At 35.6% G+C, this 23,510-nt stretch overlaps 1 protein-coding gene and 1 pseudogene across 5 annotated transcripts in view; one reads left to right on the top strand and one right to left on the bottom strand.

Moving 5' to 3' along the window:
* LOC109062882 (inositol polyphosphate-4-phosphatase type I A-like) overlaps nt 1-19,562 on the bottom strand; it is a 24,922-nt gene extending 5,360 nt beyond the window's left edge. The window contains exons 1-18 of one of the 5 annotated variants that reach the window (XM_042763393.1): nt 19,419-19,562; nt 10,165-10,378; nt 9,004-9,048; nt 8,419-8,537; nt 8,186-8,302; nt 8,033-8,112; nt 7,799-7,907; nt 7,066-7,156; nt 6,258-6,405; nt 4,715-4,845; nt 4,502-4,606; nt 4,295-4,403; nt 3,806-3,823; nt 3,264-3,450; nt 1,884-2,102; nt 1,511-1,790; nt 585-617; nt 306-478 (exon numbers count right to left, since the gene is read on the bottom strand). In XM_042763393.1, the coding sequence (XP_042619327.1) occupies nt 306-478; nt 585-617; nt 1,511-1,790; nt 1,884-2,102; nt 3,264-3,450; nt 3,806-3,823; nt 4,295-4,403; nt 4,502-4,606; nt 4,715-4,845; nt 6,258-6,405; nt 7,066-7,156; nt 7,799-7,907; nt 8,033-8,112; nt 8,186-8,302; nt 8,419-8,537; nt 9,004-9,048; nt 10,165-10,264 (2,064 nt within the window). In that variant the 5' untranslated portion in view covers nt 10,265-10,378; nt 19,419-19,562. Of the gene's footprint in view, nt 1-305; nt 479-584; nt 618-1,510; nt 1,791-1,883; nt 2,103-3,263; nt 3,451-3,805; nt 3,824-4,294; nt 4,404-4,501; nt 4,607-4,714; nt 4,846-6,257; nt 6,406-7,065; nt 7,157-7,798; nt 7,908-8,032; nt 8,113-8,185; nt 8,303-8,418; nt 8,538-9,003; nt 9,049-10,164; nt 10,379-19,418 lie in introns of those variants that run through there. The other 4 variants (XM_042763395.1, XM_042763394.1, XM_042763396.1 and 1 more) reach the window with 4 other exon arrangements.
* On the top strand, nt 19,434-23,510 carry LOC109062883 (annotated as a pseudogene).

Genomic DNA, 23,510 nt, shown 5'->3' with positions numbered 1-23,510 from the left:
TAATGAAAATTTGTATTTTTATTAACCAACATTAACAAAGGTTAATAAATACTGTAAAAAATATATTGCACATAGTTTGTCAACTAATGCATTAACAAATGAGACCTTACTGTAAAGCGTTACCGGTTTAATAGATTACAAAATATATTAGAAAATGTAATGTAAGTGGTATCTTAAATTACGTTTTGGGTAAATTCAGAAATATATACTGAAACTTTCTACAGAGAACTTTCTGCGTGTGCCTGGTTATAACCCATTCACAATAAAATGATGTTGTGTCTCTCTATTGAATAGTTTGTACTAACTGTCTGACAGAAAACCACATCTCTGCGGTACTGTAGTGACAAACTCATGGCGATAGTGGGAGCGCTGTCTTGCATCAGTAGAAACACCATGGACTTCTTGGCTTTGTCGCTCATCATTGCTACACACTCATTCAGAGTGGTCAGGAGGGGATACAGAGCTTCACTCCATTCACCTAGAGCCATAAATACAAACAGATGAAGAAAAAAAAAGAAAAAAACTGGACAGCCCACATATATGTAGCTGCAACTGGTATAAATAGTTTGAAGTGACAGGCTTACCAGGAGAGGAGCCTTCAACACTGGGACTACCATCTAAAGCGGGACAGAGAGAGAATAAGTGTTGTCAAAGACAACCGTGGTAATACTAATTACTTTTATATTATTATTTAATATTACATTAATCCATAAGAAAGCCAACAATACATGAGATCTAATGACTGTTTATGAAATCTTGTGATGTAATGTTTGGTTTGTTAGCATATACATGCATATCAAAACATAAGCAACTACAACCAGGCATTTTTTTGTATTCTATTCACCTCTTTATCTTGAGTCTCTGGCAGTGAAACCCCTTGTGAAAATCAAGTGTGCTTAATTGTATTGAATGTGCACTTGTAGTAACACTTTAGATTAGGGAACACATATTCAGTATTAACTAAGAGTTTTACCTGAATAAACTCCTAACTTGCTGCCTATTAATAGTTAGTAAGGTAGTTAAGTTTAGGTACTGGGTCAGGTTAAGGGATGTGGAATATGGTCATCTAGAATAAAGCATTATTATGTGCTTTATAAGTGCTAATAAACACCCAATATGCAAGTAAATATGTAAGCAACTAGTTAATAGTGAGAACTGGTCCTTAAAATAAAGTGTTATACTAGTTTACACTATATTTTCATTCAATTGCAGTAAACATGCAATTAAGTATCCAAAAGCGTTACATTCGTTCACACTTAAGTATAAATTTTTAAAGTATATTATTTCCATCATAAGTACTCATTTCAAAAGTATGCTAAAGAGTACTTCTTTTTCACAAAGGTCTCCTTGAATCAGAGATATCAAGGAGGAGTGTGCCTCAATGGATTTTCAATGGAGTGCAGAATTATACCCCGTGCCACTAAAAGAGGATGTAAAACTGAAAGCATCTGTGCTATTTGAGCAGTTTTAAAAGGAATCAAAACAGAAGTTAACACAGGGTGGGACCTACAGAAGAGTGTGCTAGGACTGGATGGACATGCAGGGTTCAGTATGGGTGATGAGGGTGGAGCTGAAAGAGGGTGTGATGAGGTCAGGGGGGTGGAGAAACCGTCACCAGGGTTGATCCAGAACGCATTGCCCTGGCTACCTCTCTTGCTGGTGTCGGCCTGCTGGTCAGACAGGAAGATGTCTTCACTGCTGTCGCTCTGCGAGCGCTCTCTCGTCAGCAGCCTGTCCACACAGCGGATCACACACTCCAGACTCTTATCCACATTCAGCCAGATCTTTTCCTGAAGCAGAAAACGGAATTTTACAGAGGAAATATTTCAGATTCTGCAGTATTTCTAATCCATGAGAAAATAATGGCAGTTTCTGAATCTTACCCACTCCTCCTCCTGCCAGTTTAGGTTCATGGATGCTCTGTTCCCTTTCCAGCTCCATTTGGCCTGTGGAGAGCCCTGGTCGTTCTTCAGGACCACGCGCTCAGTGTCATGGGTGGACGGAAAGCCTCTGGAGGCGATGAACTCTGGGCGTGCAGCACTCAGTGCCTGGATAGCTGTAGTTAGCAGCTTACTGTCACACACTGTCACCAGCTGCCGCGTCTGAGAGAGACAGAGAGATTGCACTTACTCATTAAGTGGATCATAACAAATGTTTTACTTGCTAGATATGTTGAGCATGAGAAACACCTTGTAATAGCTTTCATTAATGAACCCTTTTCACATTCCTGGGGTTCTCAGAAGCAACTGTAAATAGTAAATGGTAAATGGAAACTACAACAAATATATTTTTTGCCTTATCATTCGCTCCAAAAATAACATTTCTTTGACATTCCAAAACAAATGATAGTGTTATAAATGTACATTACATTAAAATAAATAAATATTAAAAAAACACCCCTAGATTTATGATGTTAATAACTGTGGAAATGCATCATCACAGTCTGTGAAAAGGGTCCATAATATTTACAAAATGTATTATATTACCTGATGTTTAAAAAAGATTTAAAATACTGATTAAAATTTAATTCATTAGAATTTTGATGAAACTTTGATTAATGGTGATTCATAAATATTTAATATTCAAATGTATTCATATGTTAAGCATTATAAAATCTTTGTTAATGACTTAAGAAGAACCGCCCACTCATAACGGAAGAGACCATCTGATAATACAAAATTAAATAATAGAGTTATAATAATAATTTTTTATATACAACTACAACATTAAATAGAAATTATAATAATGTATAGAATTATAATACTATATTAAATTAAAAATTAAACAGCGAGATAGAGATATAAAACATAAAACAGTAAAATGAAAACAAACAGAACTGTAATATATAATTACATTCATAATAATAAAGTATAATTATTTTATATTATTTTAACATTTTAAATTGTATTTTTTAAATTAAATTGTACATAAAAATGTTAATGTGTTGTAGAAAACACAGAATAGTAGTGCAGAATGGGTTTAGAATTTGTGCTCAGAATGTCTATATTTCCAATAGCAATAATAAAGTTATTTCAGACATAAACAATGGAAAATATATAGCTCTGCTTGCTTTTAAATAGTTTAATTGCTAGTTTAAGTGCCTCAAGCAAAACTTAGAATATCTTTAAAAGAGTTGTACTGCCCTTATTGAGTTGCATAAAGCCAGACAATCGGAATGGACTGTGGATTTCAGCCAGCTCTTGCCAGTTTTGTGTGAAATATGCATTAGATGGTCAGTGAAATGATGGTGCAAATCCTCTCACCTTTTCTGTGAGGATAGCAAGGGTCCTTTCCAGTGCATTGGTTGAGCGTTCTTTGGCAGCACGGGACAGCCGCTCAGTATAGTAGCTGACCTGCGTCTTCAGAGTGTTGACATGGGAAATTATTTCTTTAGCTTTCAACACATCCTGTGGCTGGTACCGCATAGAAATTGGAGCTGACTCCCCGGCACTGAAACGAGACAGACCATTAAAATCAGAACAACAGCACATTCTCCAATTCCCCATTCGTTATCACTTGTTCAGCTGCACAAGCTGTGATCAAGTGGACTATACTGCAAATGAGATGGTGTGATATACAAGCACACACAGAAAATCATCACAAATGCCAAGTGCACATAATTGGATGAAGCGGGAGAGCAGTTTTGTGCTAACACATCATCTTCGAAAACACAAATGTTGGTGCAAACAAGAAATATCCTTCACATTTAATGGAAGTGAAGTAAAGGACTCGACGCTGACCGATCATAAACAAGATGAAACACCACCACATAAGAAAATGACTGGAAAATAACCCTGAAACTCACCCTTCACCCTCACACGAACTGATCGGAATGCAAACAACATGAAATCAACTGATTACAATCGCAGTCATGAGATAAATGTGAAATAAAATTTTAATCTATAAAAAAAAGTTTAGCTCTATGGAACATTATTTCTGCCACATAATAAAACATTATTCTGAGTTTATATCTCACAATCTGACTTTTTTCTTGCAATTATTATTTTCAGAATTGAGAGATGCAATTCTGAAAAGAAAAGTATTGTGAGTCTATAATTCACAACCGCATGATATAAACTTACAATTCTAAAATAAAAGTCTGAACTGTGAGATATAGAGTCCCAAAAACCCCAATTATATTTAATTTTTTTATTTTGTGGTGAAAATAAGCTTCCATACCTCTTGCTACAAGAATAACAAAGTAATAATAAAAAAAAGAATTATTAAGAAAAGCCAAGAAACCTAGCAAAGCAACACAATAACTTTTTTTTTCTTTTTTAATGAAAGGTCTTACTGCTTTTTGGCTTCCTCAAATTTCTGAATGAGTTTCCTCAATCCACTGCCCTTAAAGCCCTGATGATGTGCCGCAGGGGCCCCTGTGGTCACCACGTCATATGTGCCATCTGTTCAGAGATGTACATTACATGAAGACCAACCTATTTCGACAGACTAATGAAGAAGTTCAGTCTTGAAATGCAAATATTGACCATAGATATCTCACCGTAGCCGGACTCGCCCTGCACTCTCATCCTCTGAACGTGGAGGTTTGTAGGTATAAACTCTAGTTTCTTCTCCCCTTTCAGGGTGCTAGATTTGAAGGAAGGACCTGAAGGATAGTAGGTGAGAAGAATCATATAAATACAATATTGAAATCACTTTTAATTATAGCGCTCTCACTTCCTGTTTCTGGCTGAGCAGGTGCCGCAACACTTACCCTTGTATTCATGTAAATTACCGAGCGTCTCCTGATAGGTGAGGATGATAGTCTGGTACTGAGTGATGATCTGTCTCCTCAGATTCTCCCAGCAGGGGGACAACTCGCCCAACTCTTCCAGCTCACACACCCTGTGTGCAGACAGAAATGCACAACAATATAATAAAAACGTATTTTTAAATATAGTATATGTACTCAAATTCTCCCAGCAGAGAACATTTCAACATTTACTAATACATTATTAAAATCAAAAGTTGTATTTGTTAACATTATTTAATGCACTGTGAATTAACATGAACAAACAATGAATAACTGTATTTTCATTAACTAATATTAACAAAGATTAATAAATACTGTAACAAATGTATTGTTCATTGCTAGTTCATGTTAGTTAATACATTAACTAATGTTAACAAATGTCACCTTATTGTAGTGTTACTGAAATGTAGCATTGCATCACTTGCACACCACTGGATTTTCTGCAGTAAATGGGTGCCGTCAGAATGAGAGTCCAAACAACTGATAAAAAAATCCTAATAATTGTCATATAATCAGCATGACTCCAGTCCAATAACGTCTTGTAAAGGAGAAAGCTGCGTGTTTGTAAGAAACAAATTGATCATCAAAACATTTTTAACTTCAAACAAGTCCTTTATCTATAATATTGCTTCCTCCAATGGAAAAGTTGTCTCATCTGAATAAGGAGAGATATGAACAGATCTAAATATGTCGGTGATGGACTTTTTCACTGAAGGAAAGATTTTTATTGATCATCGACTTTTACAAACACGCAGCTTTTTACTTCACAAGATTGATGTACTGGATTTATGTGAATTACTTCTGGATTATTGTGATGTTTTTTTATCAGCTGTTTGGACTCTTGTTGTGACGGCACCCATTCACTCAAGAGGATGCATTGGTGAGCAAGTGATGTAATGTTAAAGTTCTCCAAATGAATAAAGAAACATCTTGGATGGCCAGAAGGTGAGGAAATTTGGATGAATTATTCCTTTAATCCTGGCATTTCATAAGGGTGGAAAACAAAAACTATTTTAAACTTGGGAGTTTACCTTTGAGGTATGACACTTGCGGTATGCGGTATGTTTTTATCATAGCATAACCTGTTAGGGGGCAGCTGTGGCCTAATGGTTAGAGATTTGGACTTGTAACCAGAAGGTCGCAGGTTCGAGTCTCGGTGCTGGCAGGAGTTGTAGGTCGGAGGGAGTGAATGAACAGCGCTCTCTTCCACCCTCAATACCCATGGCTGAAGTGCCCTTGAGCAAGGCACTGAACCCCCAGTTGTTCCCCGGGCGCTGGATATAGCTGCCCACTGCTCCGGGTGTGTGTTCACTTCTCACTGCTGTGTGTGTGCACTTGGATGGGTTAAATGCAGAGCACCAATTTCGAGTATGGGTTACCATACTTGACAAATGTCACGACTTTCTTTATATGTATAAATACAAGGAAATTTTGATTTTCCATTTTATGTCCCCTTTCAAAAGAGTCATTCTGAGCATGAGCACTAACTGTGAATTGCATTTACCTGGCAGCATCTTCCTCCAGCAGTAGTTTGACGAACTGTCTTGGTATGTGCAGGGAGAGCACGCTCTCTGCCATCTGCTCCAGGACACGCAGGTGATTTCCATCAGTCGTGGGAAATCGGTACATCCGTGAAATAGTGCCTCCAAACACTGCATCAATCAATCAATCAATCAATCAATCAATCAATCAATCAATCAATCAATGTGGGTGTGTAATAAGAGCAGCTACTGCATTATCTACTGGAGCATTCATATGTAACTAGCTACGATTAATAAATGCTGTAGTTTGTATTATTCATTGCTAGTTCATCTTAATGCATGTAGTTATCTAATGTGAACTAATGAAACCTTATGGTCACTGTTACTACAATTTCTAAGTGAAAAATGCTTCACCACCAGTTTTCTTTTTCAGTGTACATGCTGAGTGATGCAGCATTTTATTGAAGCAGAACTAAAGCCTTAAACCTAAACTTAAAGAACACTTCAAAATCTTCATTTGTTGCCTCAAAGCACTAGTATATCCCTTGAGAAATTCTAATCTAGTTACACAACGCATGATCTATTCACACAGATTATTGAACAGTCTACAAATAACCACTCGTGTGTTTTAATGGCTACAGGAACAGTTTTCAGAACCTCTTTCACAGCTTGTGGCATGCATGAGTCTTCACAGCAGGAAATGAAGGCTATGGCCCATTTGTTCAGTTATGAAGGGCACATTAGAAATAAACTGCTTCCTCCAGATGGAATGTAGTTGCAATAAATAAGTTAAGGTATTTTTTTTTATAGACATCAAAATTAGACACTCACCTGCCTTTAAAAGAGTGTCTTTACATAGGGATGGTGATTTTGCTTTTACTCCCATGGATTCGGTCAGACTTTCATCAACAGGTAATACCATCTGTGAGAAACACGAGAACGATTACACACAAGATTGTCATGTTCTTTGAGGTGACAGCGATTTAAATAGACACAGTTGTACAAAATAAAATAGAGACTTTCATCTCTTTAACAGAAGTGCCAGTTCCCCTTTTACTAAAAAAAAAAAAAAAAAAAAAAACTACTACTGAAAGTCAGTGTTGTTATCATGGACTACAACTGTTAACTAAAACCAAAACCATTAGAAAACATCTATATTAATTAAAATAAAAAAAAATGCTTATTGAAATTAATTTAAATATAAAAAATGTAACGTTTTATTTTAGTTTCTTTTAGTTTACGTTGAAGAATTAAAATGACTAAAACTGAAAAACTATATAGACATATATAGAAAAAAAAATAAAACTAATAAAAACAACAAAATAAAATTAAAATGTGAACTATAAAAATAAAAACCCATCCAGAATACTAATAACTAATATAATTGTATATGATGATACTAAAATACTATATAAAGTACTATAATGCTACTTAAATAACTATGGCTTTGTCAATGTATATTTATAATTATATATCGGTTTTGGACAGTGGCCTCTTCAAAACTCACATCAGTCGAGCACTAATGTATAGTGTGTAGAACAGCGTAGAGTATGTCAGCACTCACCCTGCCATTAACTGTGTCTGAACGTGCCAGAGGAGCTCGCTGGTCTCTCCTCTCCTCTATCTGCCATGCGATGATGGTAATGTTACCCATCCGCTCGCTCTCTGCTGATCTGAGCCAGTGAAATGCCCACAAATAGGCGTCAGACTACATTTCCTGGAAATCCTAATAAATTATATGCTAACGTTATGCTGTGGGATTACACATCGGCTTTGTGCCTATATTTATCTCACATACCGCAGAGTGAGGTGTAGCCTGTGGTGTTTGTCTTGAAGCAGCTCTTTCACTGTAAACATAGCCGAACCGAGCAGGTACATCTAATAAAACAGAGAGTTTATGAGGCTGAGCAAAACAGGTACAGAATGTTAAGAATAACGGTTTCTGTCTTACAGTCCCCTGTGAGCGGTCCTTCACATCGTAGACAGACAGTTTGACTTGAGTCTGCTGTGTAATCAGAGATTCCTGGAAGAAGGCAATGCTGCTCAAGAAGATTGGATTACTAGTGCCCTAGAAAAAAAATGATGGAACAATGATGGAATCATACCATGGCCATACCACGTTACTGAATGATATGATTGTACACCATGTTCATATTCCATGGTACTTTTTGTTTTCATCCCCACCTCTATAATTTCAGTCTGTGCATGTTTGGTCCAAAACGCCTGTGGAGGGGTGGTGCAGCTCACTGCTACAAAGCTACTGGGCTTACGGTCTAGTGATGGAGTGACCAGCTCACTGCATGCTGGGAAAAGAAGGAACAAATTCAGTATATTAATCATGAAATGAGAAAAGGGATTTAGCTGTAATTACACTCATAGTAGCATCCAATCTTTGTAAGCAAGCATCTAAAATGTTTCTTGGGATGAAAAGTGAAATATGCCATATAAACAGATGTTAAATAACCCTAGGTGGCTAACTGCCAACATGACGTTTCATCACGGAGAGTACAGCTAAAGTCAGACAAAACCCAGTGCACCTAACACAATGGAAATACTTGATTTAACAGCCCAGAGATAGGCTGTATAAATGTTTATTATATGTGAGAAGCAGTTTGTTTCCTTAACAAATTACGGCAGGCTGCATATTGTTAGTTGTGGTAACCAAAAAAGGAGGAAGAATAGGTAGCGTTGTATTACTGACAGGAAATTCACTTCAGTAATGCTGCACCTTGATCACTTTATGATTGATTGAACGGCTGATATACTCACCCAGACTGAACTCAAGCACTGGCTCATCAGGATCCTGACTGTTTCCTAAACACACATGAAGTCTTTTTATTAGTTTGTTAGCAAATTCTATAATCTTAACATCATTTTACTATTAAATGTTAAGATTATCTTAATGCAAGATACTAGTCTTGAAAAAAAAAATTCTGGGTAAAATCATGTTTGGGCAACATTCTCAGTTTCTGAATAGTCTCTGCATCCCCCAGTGTGTGGAATCTGAATGACAAGAAGAGGAATTTGCTTAACTGTCATTCTAAGAAAATCAACAGCCACACAGCAGAGTCATTTTATTAGTCTATTAGATTTTGTTCTAAAACACTATTAAAACACATGATTTAGATGAATTATGCCTGTTATTAACTATATTTTCTATGAATTTAAACTTAAAGGTCCATACTGATTATCAAAGCCACTAAACAGATCTACATCATCAAAAATATCTAACTATTGATAATTATGGTATTATAATATATTCATGTATGATAACTTTTATAGGTAACTCATAAAGAAAACACAATTTATTTTTAAATATTCAAGCAGTTCTGCAGATTAAAATGACTAACATTTCTTTGAACTTGAATCACAAGTTTAAATAGAATTTAAAACAAATTCTCAATTAAAATGTGATTGTGAACAGTTAATAATCTTGAGTTAAATACAACTTAAAGGCTCAGTTCATCCAGAAATGAAAATCCTGTGTGACTGCTTGGTTACCAATATTCAAAATATCTTCTTTTGTGTTGCCCAGAAGGAAAAAGTCATACACGTTTGGAACATAATGAGGGTGAATAAATTATGACGGAATTAAAACCTTTCAGAATTCAACTGACAGTGCCTTTTAAAATCTATATAACTTTGTGAATTCATTTTTGGGTGAACTATAGCTTTAAGGTCTATTCAGAGCACCTGTGGCATTCTAATTATTACCACAGAAAAACCTGTCTAAAAACAGACATTTTATGAGCAGACATTTATTATGTGAATTGATATTTATTATGTGTGCATGATTATGTGTTACTATATATCACTAGGGTATAAGCTTCTTGTAGGCCTAGAGCCAAAAGTTATCTGTGTAGGCAAAAACCCACACAATCAAGCTAATAATAATAATAATAATAATAATAATAATAATAATAATAATACCTGTTAGCGCCAACCCCATCATCTCAGAGGACAAATCAAATGTGTTGGCTCGGTACACAGACCATGGTCTGTGGCGTGGACTGCGCTCTCTTCCCGCCATCTTGGATCCAGTTACTCCAGTGACCAATGTAAGTAACTCTTACACTCCCACTTTATGTTGACAGTAAAGATTTTCCAGTAATCCAGGCTCTGTCTCAGTCTAAAAGTTTGGAATCTAAAAGCAAGAGAGAGAAGGGGACAAAAAGGATGAGTCAACATTTGCGTCACCATCTGTCTGGAGACTGAAGAACCAGTGGACCCTGAGGCTGTTAACCCGAGGCAAAGAATTAGACTTGTGCTCGATCACAAACCACTATGTATGTCTTTGTATTATTTATGCGGATTCACATGAAGACATTTATAATTGAACACAATGACAGAACAATCAGAAATCCAAAGAACTGTTTTATGTTTGTGAATGGATAATTCATGACTTAAAGGAAATGTTTCACAAACAGGAAGCTAAAAAGGATACCCAATAACACACAACTTTAGCCAAACACTTCATAAGATGTACCTAATAATTATATATATATATATATATATATATATATATATATATATATATATATATATATATATATATCCATATATATATGTATTATATATTATAAATATGGCAAATATATAAATAAATAATCTAGTCTTTTTCTAGGCTAGTCTTTTCACAGAAACACTGATTGATCAAAGTTTTGTTATAGGGTTTATTTGTTTCTGTATGAAAACATTCATTTTAAAAGGTGTAAACCAGTTAATAACCTGTTAATTTAGTTCTGATCATTTTGCATGAACTCAGGGAAGATGAAAAAAAAAACTTTTTTTTTGCACACTTTTATCATGCCACTTATTTGCTTAGAGCAAGAGTTTCTCTGCTGTTCGGCACAGACTGTAATTGATTATTAATGCATATATAACGGTCAAACATCATTTATTTTATTTGATTTGACTTAAAAAAGAAAAGTTCACTGTAAAAAATTAAGTGGCTTTGTAAATATCCTGCGCACAGGCTTTTGAGTCAGAGCCAGAGAGCAACCGTCTTCTCAGTGCCGGTGAATTGGTGCATTTCTTCTGTGAAATTCAGGTTTGTGTATGTTTGATTTCATCTATAAAATAATTACTATGCTTTAAATAATTTTATTTCATGCAAAGCAACAAACAGACGTTATGGGGCTATGTCATTGACCTGATGGCTTGCATAAAATAAATGCATACAATTGCATAAAATTTTATTAATAAATATATTATTTAGAAAATAATTAATTTGTATGATAAATATTATCCCAGAACTGTGCACTGTTTGTCACAGCATCTTTCAGCTATGAGAGAAACGCATGGCGACATTCTGAAGTAGAGCGGGGCCTGACTTATTTACACACAGTGGCGCCTCCATGTCCTGCAAACTGCGCTTTAGCTTCCACTCTCCACACAAACGCTTGGATATGAGCCATATGAGCCAACAGTGCACTTGTAAATGTTTAAACTAACATCGTAATATATCTATATCTATTTTATATCTATATATTTTATTTTAAACAAGTCGTGTTGATTTGAGAAGGCTTCACTGAGCAAACGTGATCAACTCACTGTCTGACGCTATTCGCTTGGTCATCACTTAAAAAAAAAAAAAACCTTGAATTTAACAAACAAAAAATGTTCCAAACGTTTTTCTAATTAAATTAACTTAATAAAGAAATGAAAAGAAATATAACCACTTTGCCATTGAAAACCAAACTGAACTATTTAAATGGCTGCAACAGCAGCTGTGTAATTAGGAACGTGAGAGAGAAAAAATACACAGGCTCCAGTCAGACTCGGGCCGAGAATTCTGATCAGCTGTCGGACAAGAGCCAGGCTATAGGGCTTGAGTGTCTCGGGCCTGGATTTGATTTGTGGAAGGTGCTTTTGTTTGTTTTGAAGTTAGACATTAATACGCTGAAATATTACTAATAAAATAATATTACTCATAAATACTGGTTTTATTTGTTATGGTACCTTAATATCTTTAGCCTATATGTAATTTCACTGCTTAAAAATGTACTCTGTATTTAAGTCTAAAAATGTTTCACCAAAATAAAAATAAATATATAAAAACACCACAGTGGTGATTAATTTGGTGTTGTTATTTTTAAGCGTATTAGCACAAAGCTTTCATTATAAAAAGAAACAAAGCACTCATGTCACTTCATGAAATTGAGATAAACCACTGGAGTCACATGGCCACATCTATACAAAGGTGTACCTTTTGAAAAGGTACTGCCCAAGTGACAGCTACTGAACCTTTTTTTCGGAGAGTGTAAAAAAAAAAACTGATGTTGGTCACTTTGCCATGCATAAAGAATTGGAGACTGGGTGAAGGATTATATTTATCACCAAGCGCTTTATCAAAGCAGAGAAAATAAGACTGAAAATAGGGTTGCAAGACTCTCAGCATGTTAAACCCTCAGGGATTATTCAGGAAGAATAAACCAGGCCCAGTGATAGCGTCATTTATTTGCTCTTTCTGTGTTGTTTTAGTATCCAGTTCACTAAAGGAATTATGCAAATAACATAAGTGCAAACATAGTACTACAAAATCTGCTGAATGCAGTTTCCGTCGAGCAACTTCCTATTCAGTGTTTGGCTGCAAAGGCTGGGACTGCACAACACGATTGAATCCTGATACACAGACAGGAGAATGAGGGTGAACGAGGATGCAAATACTCACATCCGTGGCAGATGGAGGGTTTTTGGCTGTGGTATAGGCAAAGCAGCCGGTAGTGGGCTGCAGTTTGGGTCTGAAGGGGTGGACGACTGCTTCTGACTCAGGCTCTAACAAACACGACCAACAACCCACCAGCCATCCATCTGCCTGATATAGTCCACCACACAGCCTAGGACATATTTAAATTAAATTTAAATGTATGCATTTAGCAGACTCTTTTATCCAAAGCGACTTACAGTGCATTCAGGCTATCAATTTTTACCTATCATGTGTTCCCGTATATCACATATCACAATGAACAACACATTTATCATAATGTGTTCACAGCAATCAAGAATAGAAATGGCCATAATCAGATTACTCATCTCCCGCCTTCAGTTAAAGGTTTCCATAAACTGTAGCAGAAGGTTTGATGATTACCACACTCATATTAGCCTTGACATTTCATGCATATTAACCAGAAGTCTCTGCACTGTCTCATTCTCTAAAATGATTCTTACAGACCTCATTAAGACTTACATTCAATTATGATTTAAAAGAAACTGCCTTCATGCCAAATGCACCAATTTGATACAGATTCCATCAGAATATGTGGAAATATATGGAAAACAGATGAAAGTGACTGTGGTGAGAGATGTTTGTTGATGTTAATTAAACGGTGTCTCTCACCTCAATGATCTTGCTGTAGTCACTCATCAGAATCACTCAGATGTTGCTTTTACATATCCTAGTACTACATTACAAATCATAAATTTAGTTCTTTGTTTTGTATTTATTTCTAAGCACTGAAGTCTTCTTAAACGCGTCAGTTTTTACAAGGCTCATGAATTTCACGAAGAAAAAAAAAAGACCACTGTATGAACATAACCTATGGTTATAGGCTAAATTATGATAGAGAACTATATGCTGTGAATGCATATGTTGAATATTTTCTATATGCCCATAGATTGACAAAAAGAATTAAACCCAACAAACACAGCCCCATTATGTTTTAGTAATGATTAAAACCACAGATGATATGTGACTTTGCGTTTTTTTTTTTTTTTTTTTTTGCATCAGATCTGAGAACAGAAAGTGTTTGGATGCCTTAGTGAACACTGCTGGTTCAATTATCAGGAAGAGGAAGTTACAACCAACACTGCTTCAAAAACAAATCATGCCTCAAAGCTGTCTGTGTAAAAATGAAGATGACTTATAAGAGAAGTCACAAACAGGAGCACTTTAAAAGGAACTAGAGTATCTGAAAACGGTGCACAGGTTAGCCATCTCTTCTGCTTTGAGAGGACCAGTGATGAGTTGCACATTATTCCAAAATGTTCACTAGCACAGACCAGTCAGCTATGAGCCTTTCTTGCTGTTGTAGATTTCAGGGATAAGTAAATGAGTGAATAATTATGCATCCTATTCAACAGAATCCATTGTTATAAGATGAACTGACTTCTGTGATTATTATTATAGTGCTGCTAGTATTGGAACAAGCGCATATAAATATGGCTAGAAAGAGATGATTCAGGGTACGTTCACACAACAGTGATGTACTAAAAACAGAAAGGTTTTTGGTTTAGTTGAAACCGGTGTTGTGTAAAGGCTAGGACAGCAGTAGACTTTAATGTACTGTAACTCTCATAAGGCATTTAAATGTACAGTACTGTTCAAAAGGTTTGAGTCAGATTTTTTATTTATTTATTTATTTTGTCTCGGGGGAAAAAAAAACTACTTCAAGAAAAGATGCATTAAATTGATAAAGAGTGACAATAAATACATTTATAATGTTACAAAATCATGATAAATGCTGTTCTTTTCTTTGCTGTTCTAACTTTTAATTCATCAAGTAATCCTGAAAAAAAGATGTAACAGTCTCCACAAAAATATTAAGCAGCACAACTGTTTTCAACATTGATAACAATAAGAAATGTTTCTTGAGCAGCAGATCAGCATATTAGAATGACTTCTGAGGGATCATGTGACACTGAAGACTGAAGTAATGTCTGAAAATACAGCTTTTTAATCACAGGAATAAATTACATTTAATTTTAAAATATATTAAAAAAGAAAACAAAGTTATTTAAAAAATATAGTAATATTTTGCAGAATATTTACAATTTTTCTATTAGATGAATGCTGCATGAAAGGAAAAGAAATCCTACTGACCCCAAACTTTTGAATGGTATTACAAAAAAAAAAAAGGTAAAAATTATTTTACACACTCTGCGAAAATAAACTAGCTGTAGTTGTGCAGTGTGTCAGAAATAGAGACGGGTGTCCGTTAGGTGAAAGCTCAATGTCACACACTTCCACATCTTGACAGCCCCATTGATAATAAAGGCACACTGGGACAAAGGGCAACCTCTGTTTCAATATTCAACTACTGTGTTATGATAACATTATCATTGTTTGAAGAGCAATATTTTACTTTATTCTTTGTCTTCTGCAGAATTTTCAACAGTTAATTCAGCTCAAACCATTTACACACATAAAGACCTGTTTGAAAACAGTTATTTTTGTGAACAATTGGTGGACACAACACAACAATCCATCCGCATACAGACCTTGCACATGCACGCTGTTGCAGTGTCACTCTAAACTGTCACTTCTCAGTCTCCGTCAACCACATCCTGGCCTTTTGCTTAATCAGGAAGTGTGAGTGACTTTCTCTTTATAGCTGAGCATTCTGGGACTGGCAGTGAGCAGAGACGTTCTATTTAACTGTTGCCTCAGCAGAGCTGTGTATACATGCTCCTGAGCTGCATATTCAGGCCTACTAATCAATAGCTTTGTTGAGGTGCTGTTTCTTGGGTCCTAATGCAGATGTTTCATTCATCCAATGCAATGCATATGTTTTACACAGCATCCATCAAGGGCGATGCAAGTCTGCAAGTACACACCAAGGGCTCTATTATAGAGAGGCCCTGTCTCTCATGTTTTTTGTATTCAAAATACATGATAGGAGACTGGAAGTGGAACAAAAAGAGTACAAAAATTGGATGTATTGTATCCTTTGAAACAGTTTGGCAGGGAAATCAAGTAGAAGAGATCTAAAGTAATTACGGCATGGACAACACTTGCAGCATCTCTGAAACTAAAAGAGGGACAGAGGTGGGCAATATTACGGAGGAGGCAGTACAATCAATGAGGGAATTTGATATAATGCTTTCATGTAACACAGAGTGTATGAGATGAATCTTGAGGCCTACTAACTTTTGGTCAGAAATCAGAATGTCATTTACACCTTAAGGTCGTGTAAACAAGCAATGCATACATACATACATGCTACATGTGGGCCTGTGTATAAATGAACTAATCCATGAATACACTTCCATTCAAAAGTTTATGGTAGGTGTGATTTTTTTATTTTATTTATTTATTTATTTTTTTGGGGGGGGGGGGGATTAATACTTTTATTCACCAAATATGCATGCAATTAATAAAAAAAGTTAAAGTAAAGTGATTTATAATGTTACAAACAATTTCTATTTCAAATAAATACTGCTATTTTGAACTTTCTATTCATCAGATAATGAATTTATCACAGTATTCGACAAACATTAAGCAGAAGAAATGTTTCTTGAGCTTCAAATCGGCATATTAGAGTGATTTCTGAAGGATCATGTGACACTGAAGACTAAAGTAATGATGCTGAAAATTCAGCTTTGCATCACAGGTATAAATTCCTCTTTAAAATACATTAAAAATGGCAAATTGCAATAAGATTACTATTTTTTCTGTAGTTTTGTCACAATGAAGCCCTAAGCTCTATATTTCTTTGCGGCCCGATGAAACATACCAATTTGCAAAACTAACGGAATGCATACTAGTTGATATAAAAAAACTGGATGACTAGTAATTTCCTTCTGCTAAATTCTGAACAAAATGAACATGCGTTCATGACCTGAAGGTTAAATTATTGTAAAGCTTTATTGGGTGGTTGTTCTGTGTGCTTAATAAACAAACTCCAGCTAGTCCAAAATGCAGCAGCTAGAGCTCTTATTAGAACCAGGAAGTATGATCAGAAAGAGCAGAGTTGGATGATGACTTCACTGAATCATCAATGAACTGACTTTACCTGAAAAATGACTTTGTTATTGTCCTCTTGCATTATGCATTATGGCAAACTATTTTCCTGTTTGACACTGTAAAGCTGCTTTGACACAGTCAGTATTGTATAAAGCACTATATAAATTAAGGTGACTTGACTTGAATCGAACTGGATCATAATTGAATCATGAAACCAGTGAAGATGTCATTACAAGTCAAGAAGGGCAGACAGAGACTGACTTGCACAGGAGACATACAGTACAGTAGCAGGGATGAGAGTAACAAATGTGCTATATTTGTGTTTCATGCATGAATTACAGGCAGAATAACAGTAAAGCACTTGTCATTGGCAGCATCTGTCTAGCAATAAAAAATCCATGAACCTTAGGATCATGGACCATTGTGACACTTTTCAGACTGTGAAAAAAAAAAGGAATTATTTGCTTTAAAACTACGCAGCATCAGTTGTCTTTGTAAATGCCAGTGAGTACCTCTTGCAGTGAGAGGTTGCTGAATAGAGATGGTGGAATAAACTATTAATGTTTGATCGATTTTATATCATGAAAAGTGTTCTGCGAGAATCGAAAAACAAAGCTACAGGGTTTTTATTATAGTTTTAATTTTTTTGCATGACATTGAAAAATAATATAATTTCCTTTTACTTCACTTCTTTTTTCTTAATTACTAGTTTTCAGATCCTCCAGTTCTTCTAACAAGGACAAATAAATAAATAAATAAAAAATCTTTGCATTAGTAACCCAGATCTTTCACTGGAAGTCTTTGATGGACTGTTCTTGGTGCATCATGTGAGTGTTTGGCATCTTCCACCAGTCAGTAGTGCCATTAATTCAGGTACTGATTGGAACATTAAAGAACAGTGAACCTTTCATACATGTAACAACAGGAGCTGGTCACATCTGAAAAGGCAATCCTACAAAGAACAACTACTACAAAAAGTACTGAGGAAGGAGCCTTGAGACAATTAGGCCCTTGTTTTTACAATGAAAACATACTGAATGACATAAAAGGTGAAACACAAGGCTCCATCCAAGATCGCATAATTCAGTACTATATAGTAGCCAAAAAACAGTATGTGAACAGAGTAGTATGTCACAGTACTCATGAAACAGTAAGAAATAAATACCCAGATGACCTACAGTACTATTATCAGTGAGATTTTTAAGTGCAGATTGAGTGGACAATTTACTATCCCAAGAGCCCAAGGGAGAGGATTTGTGAATTGTAGGGAAGTAACAGAACTAACAGATGTAGTACATCCGGATTACATTCATACTACAGACATTTATTCTATATAAAACATGCTTTTGGTTTTCTAAGGATCAAGGTCCAAGTGACACTGTATAATAAAGGTGCATTCACATCATATCGTAATTACCGTGTTTATGAGATTCCAACTTGTAAAAAGCGTTTATGTTTTCGTAGAACTCATCATTACAATTTATGCCACCTGACCACCTCAGATTCAATATCTATGTTTAAGCGTTGATAGTGCAAGAGTGTGACCAGCCCCAAGCAGAAAGTCACGTGTTGTCATCTCGAAAACAGTAATTATGACATGGCACGAATGCAGAATATATCAGAAACTAATGTAATACAATTATTGCAAAAGGTGTTTACACAGAATGTTTCAAATATTTTCACAGATATTTTAAAGGTGGCATAAATGCAAGTCTTTAAAATGGTTCCTAACTACAGTATATATCAAATTCAAATACTAAAACAATTGAATTTCCTTCACTTATTTTAATAAACTACCACTGTTTACAGAACTCTAGTAAGTTATGGTTCGGTAACCAAGCAAGAATTAATCAGTACTAACAGTTCAAAGTCATAATTGTTCTTGTTTACAAAGAATTATTGATTAATTGACCATATATATATATATATATATATATATATATATATATATATATATATATATATATATATATTATATATATATATATTGATTGTGTGTGTGTGTGTGTGTATATATATATATATATATATATATATAACTCGGTTCTAATTTTTTTTTTTACAATTGTGTGATGTAATATACATATTATACACACACACACACACACACACACACACACACTATATATATATATATATATATATATATATATATATATATACAGTCCAGGTTTCCATCTGCAGTGTGTATATTTTGACTGCAAACAGTCTTAAAAATATGTCAACAGACAATTTGTGATCCAGCTGATTATTTAACCTCCAGGAACATTATTGGAGCATCTTGCAAAATAATTAATCTACCGCAGCAGCAAAGGCTGACTACATCTCGCCAGTTTATGCAACATCTTGACACAGAGTTAATGCTCATGACGGAATAGAAAGACGACTGGATTGGCGATTGCGTCCTCCGTTATGTCTTACAATAGCACAAAAACAATTTGATCTGCTAATTATCACTCACACATCACCAGCTTTTAGAAATGCAGCAGGGATCACTTACGTTTCATTCACCGATATGCTCCATGATTTGAAGGTAGTATGCAGAGCAGTGTTTTGATACACAGTGGTCTCCGCAAATCTTTCATTTGCGCTGCCTTCTGGACTCGCCCTGATGTGATGTCACCGCGCATTACGTCAGAGTTGTTGCTCTAAAAGCTCCGCCTCGTGAATCAGACACCATGCAGTGTCAATGTAAGATTTGAAAAAGTGTGCTTGTTTTTAAATTGTTTAGGTGTCTGCATGTATTAAAGAACACTTTATGAAAATGTTTTTTGGTGCATAATTGACAGACCTAAACGAGCGCGTGACAGGTGCGGTAACGGAAGATCTTGACTCCCATCTAGTGGTTACAGCCTAAAGCACTTCTACATAATACGGTGCAATGGATGAATTGAAATATATAACACCGTACTACTGTATACTCTTCCATTCTGCAACATTATGTGGCACCTGCCGTAATAACATAGCAATATAACATACACGAGTTTAGGTTGAATTAAGGTGAAATGATTTTTTGTAGTAGTTTCCCCCCCCCCCCCCCCAGTAGGCCTATGGATGAAATAAAAGAAAAGTATTAATATTCCTTCTTTCTTTTTTTAAAACCTCTAAACCCTTAAATTAGCACGGGAGTTTTATTTTAATAACTGTAGTTACGAGTTTGGCGGAAACTAACCCAGGTGCACTAATGCACTCATTTGCATAATGCTCTTGAAACTACTTCGTAGGAGTTTTATTTGAGAAGTGTTTGTTATGGCAGAGAGGAACCGGTTGCCTCCATTAAGTTTGGGTAAGCTTAACTAGTGGTTTTAGAGGCTAGTATTTTTCAGGTGTGGCACTGGTTCACCTCGACCCCCATCTGAACACACACCTGCTCACTGAGACAGAGACAAAACTCAAGTCAAAAGTGTGTGCGCTTTACTCAACAAATAGGGACGTAGATGAAGGGAACACTTTTAAAATGTACTTTTAATTCTTTTCATATTTACTGTATGTATTTTGAGAAAATAAGGTGCTTAATTTTAATGAGAGGATGCCTTTAAACTTTACCATTGAGTGCATCATTTTTGCATATCTTGGATACAGAGCAAACATCGATGTTCCTTTTTAACAGACTTCTACTTGTCCATCTAAACTTTCCCCTTGGAGCCCAGTGGAGGAGACTGTTCCTGACAACGACCCGGGTGAAACCACCCAAGAGGTGTTTACACTGAGCTACCCAGATCCCGTTTAAGATTACTTTATGGGTGCTACTTGCATCCTTTGCCAAAATAGGTGAGCCAATGCACATTCAATGGCAAAGCTGTTATATTCATATATTCTTTTAGACCAACCAGTGAGTGTTTGATGTTAGCCTACTTATTTGCTTTAATTACTAGTAAGAAGTCCAGTGAGTCTATTCCAGTTTTACTTTAGGCTATTTGTCAGATACTAGTAATACTTGCGAAACATTATGCGGGTGATTACAGTAACATTTTTGAAATCTCAATTTACAATAGGCATTTTTACTTGTCATATGAAATGGCTAGTCAGAAAGGCAACTTTATTCCACAGTTCAGTTAGATTTAAAAATGGTAAAAAGGTAAAGCAACAACAAAAACTACTACTATATAAAAAGTAGGCTACTAGTAAATTAAAAAAGATACAGTAAATTAGATTAAAGTTTAAGTACACACACATACACACACACACACACACACACACTAGGTAACGAGTAACAAGTATTGCTTTTTTTTATGAATAGATTTCCATGTTTACCATAAGATCATGGTCTGGGTGCCAGAGTCATGTTTACTGATCTCTGTTGGTCTCATAGTCGGGGGCATAATGCACTCGTGCATGAGGAGCCAATGGCAGTGCTCACCTCCAATGCTTTTTTCCTGTTACCACCCATTGTTCTTGACTCAGGCTACTTCATGCCCACTCGCCCTTTCTTTGAGAATTTCGGTACGGTGCTGTGGTTTGCTGTTGTTGGTACCTTGTGGAATACCACTGGCATTGGCATCTCCTTGTTTGCCATCTGCCAGATCGAGGCGTTTGGTGTGCAGGATATTAACCTGCAGGAGAACCTCCACTTTGCCTCCATCATCTCAGCTGTAGAACCGGTGGCTGTGCTCACTGTGTTTGAGGACATCAGCAACCGTGAGCAGCTCTATATTGTGGTATTTGGAGAGTGAATGATGAGAGAATGATGCTGTCACTGTGGTAAGTCATGTGTGCACATGGATTGTAGATGTACAAAACCAAGTGTTAAAGGCTTCAAAAGGGGGTTTTCATTGTGATGCAATAGAAGAACCATTCTGGGTTCCCCAAAGAACCTTCCATGAACAGTTCTTAAAAGAAAAAAAAAATTATGTGAAAAATATTTTAATAATCTAAAGAACCCTTTTCTATTATAAAGAACCTTTTGTGCAATGGAAATGTTCTATGGATGTTAAAGGTTATTCATGTAAGCATCAATGCCAATAAAAAACCTTTGTTTTTAAGAGTGTGTGAGACTTGTGAGTCATATATTGCCATACTCTCCATGGGAAAATATGTGCTTGAAACTTGCTTTTACTTGGTGCATCAGTCAGAAATATTCTTTGATTAAGAACTGTTTTGAAGACATTGTACCTGTGAAAATACAGGAAGACATCCAGAGTTATGTCAGTAACTGACAGTGTAGTGTAACTGCTCGGTCATTTGATACAGGCTTAAACACCATTACTTAATCACAATTGCATTTCTTATTTTATTAAGTTTTAACCAGAAAAGGAATAGTAATAGAACAGTGAGAGATAGTAAGAGAGAAGTCTGTGTGTTTTTGCTTCTTTTTACAGTAATATATGTTAATGTACAGTTAGTATACAAGTACTTGTTACCGTGCTTGTACTGTATATTAGCATTGCCCCCCCCCCCCACACTCAATGATTGAAATATTTGTTAGCTGCAAAAAACACATACAGTACTCAGCATATAAATAAATACACCACCTCTAAACTAATACTATTTTTTTCCCTTAATGCAATTCATGGAAAGATGGCAAAATTGAAATTCAGTAAACATATACTTCATAAAAACAGAGAAAATATGTAATGAATATCTGTAAAATAAGTAAATTAGCCATTTTTGTTTAAACAAATGGTTGCAAAAATGAGTACACACTTGATTCAATTCTATAAATGTGTAATAGCATGTCCTCAAATCTAATTTTCCTGAATAAGTTTGACATGCTTTTTTGTTAATTAATAAAGCAGACTTGCTGCCGGAATATTATATCACCAAACAACCCTAATATGTCTTCTAAGTAAAGAGTAATTGCTGATTTTTTTTTAACTTTCAGAGGGTGTTAACTCATTTATGCTGAATACTGTCATTGTGCCTTTTATTGTTTTAATTCACATGATTTGATAATATTGTTGTGCATGGCAAGTAGTCTTAGTAAACGTTTTACTGTGTGTTAATCATTACATTTTGTTATTATTTTATTAGATTAGCATATTTTGTGTCATATTTTTGTGTTGTTTTATAAACTTTTAAATCATGTAGCAGTGATGGAGGTGGTTGAAGCTGGAGAAGTTTTTCTGCACATAGGTCTTTTTTTTGTGATGGGTTTTGAAGGTATGCTTTTCGGTTTACCGTTTGGCTTTGTGGCAGCCTTCACCACATGCTTTACAGGAAAAGTCAGAGAGATCAAGCCTCTAATGATCTTCCTGTCCAGCTACCTGGCCTACCTCATAGCTGAGCTCTTTGCCATCTCCAGCATCATGGCGTAAGTAAAGGCTCCTAACTGCATTTTTGAAGATAATGAAAAAAATTTTTTTCACAGTTTTGGCTTTACCTGAAATGTTGTGTTCCTGTTTCTACATTATTGTAATCTGTGCTTTGACTATGAAGTATTACGTTGAGGAGGATGTGTCCCAGCACTCCTGCACCACTATTCGGCATGTCATTAAGATAGTTGGAAGTGTGTCGGAAGCTCTGATCTTCTTCTTTCTGGGTGTTGTTACTATAACAACAGAGCTGGGGCTAAATCTTCTTTACTCTGCTGTTTGCTCTGCTATGGAGAGGCCTGGGTATGGGAGATCATTTGTGGAAAGAATTCCCAAATTAA

The sequence above is a fragment of the Cyprinus carpio genome, chromosome A9 (genome assembly GCF_018340385.1).
Source record: "Cyprinus carpio isolate SPL01 chromosome A9, ASM1834038v1, whole genome shotgun sequence".
NCBI classification, from domain to species: Eukaryota; Metazoa; Chordata; class Actinopteri; order Cypriniformes; family Cyprinidae; genus Cyprinus; species Cyprinus carpio.
This window is presented reverse-complemented; position numbering and strand designations above follow the sequence as displayed.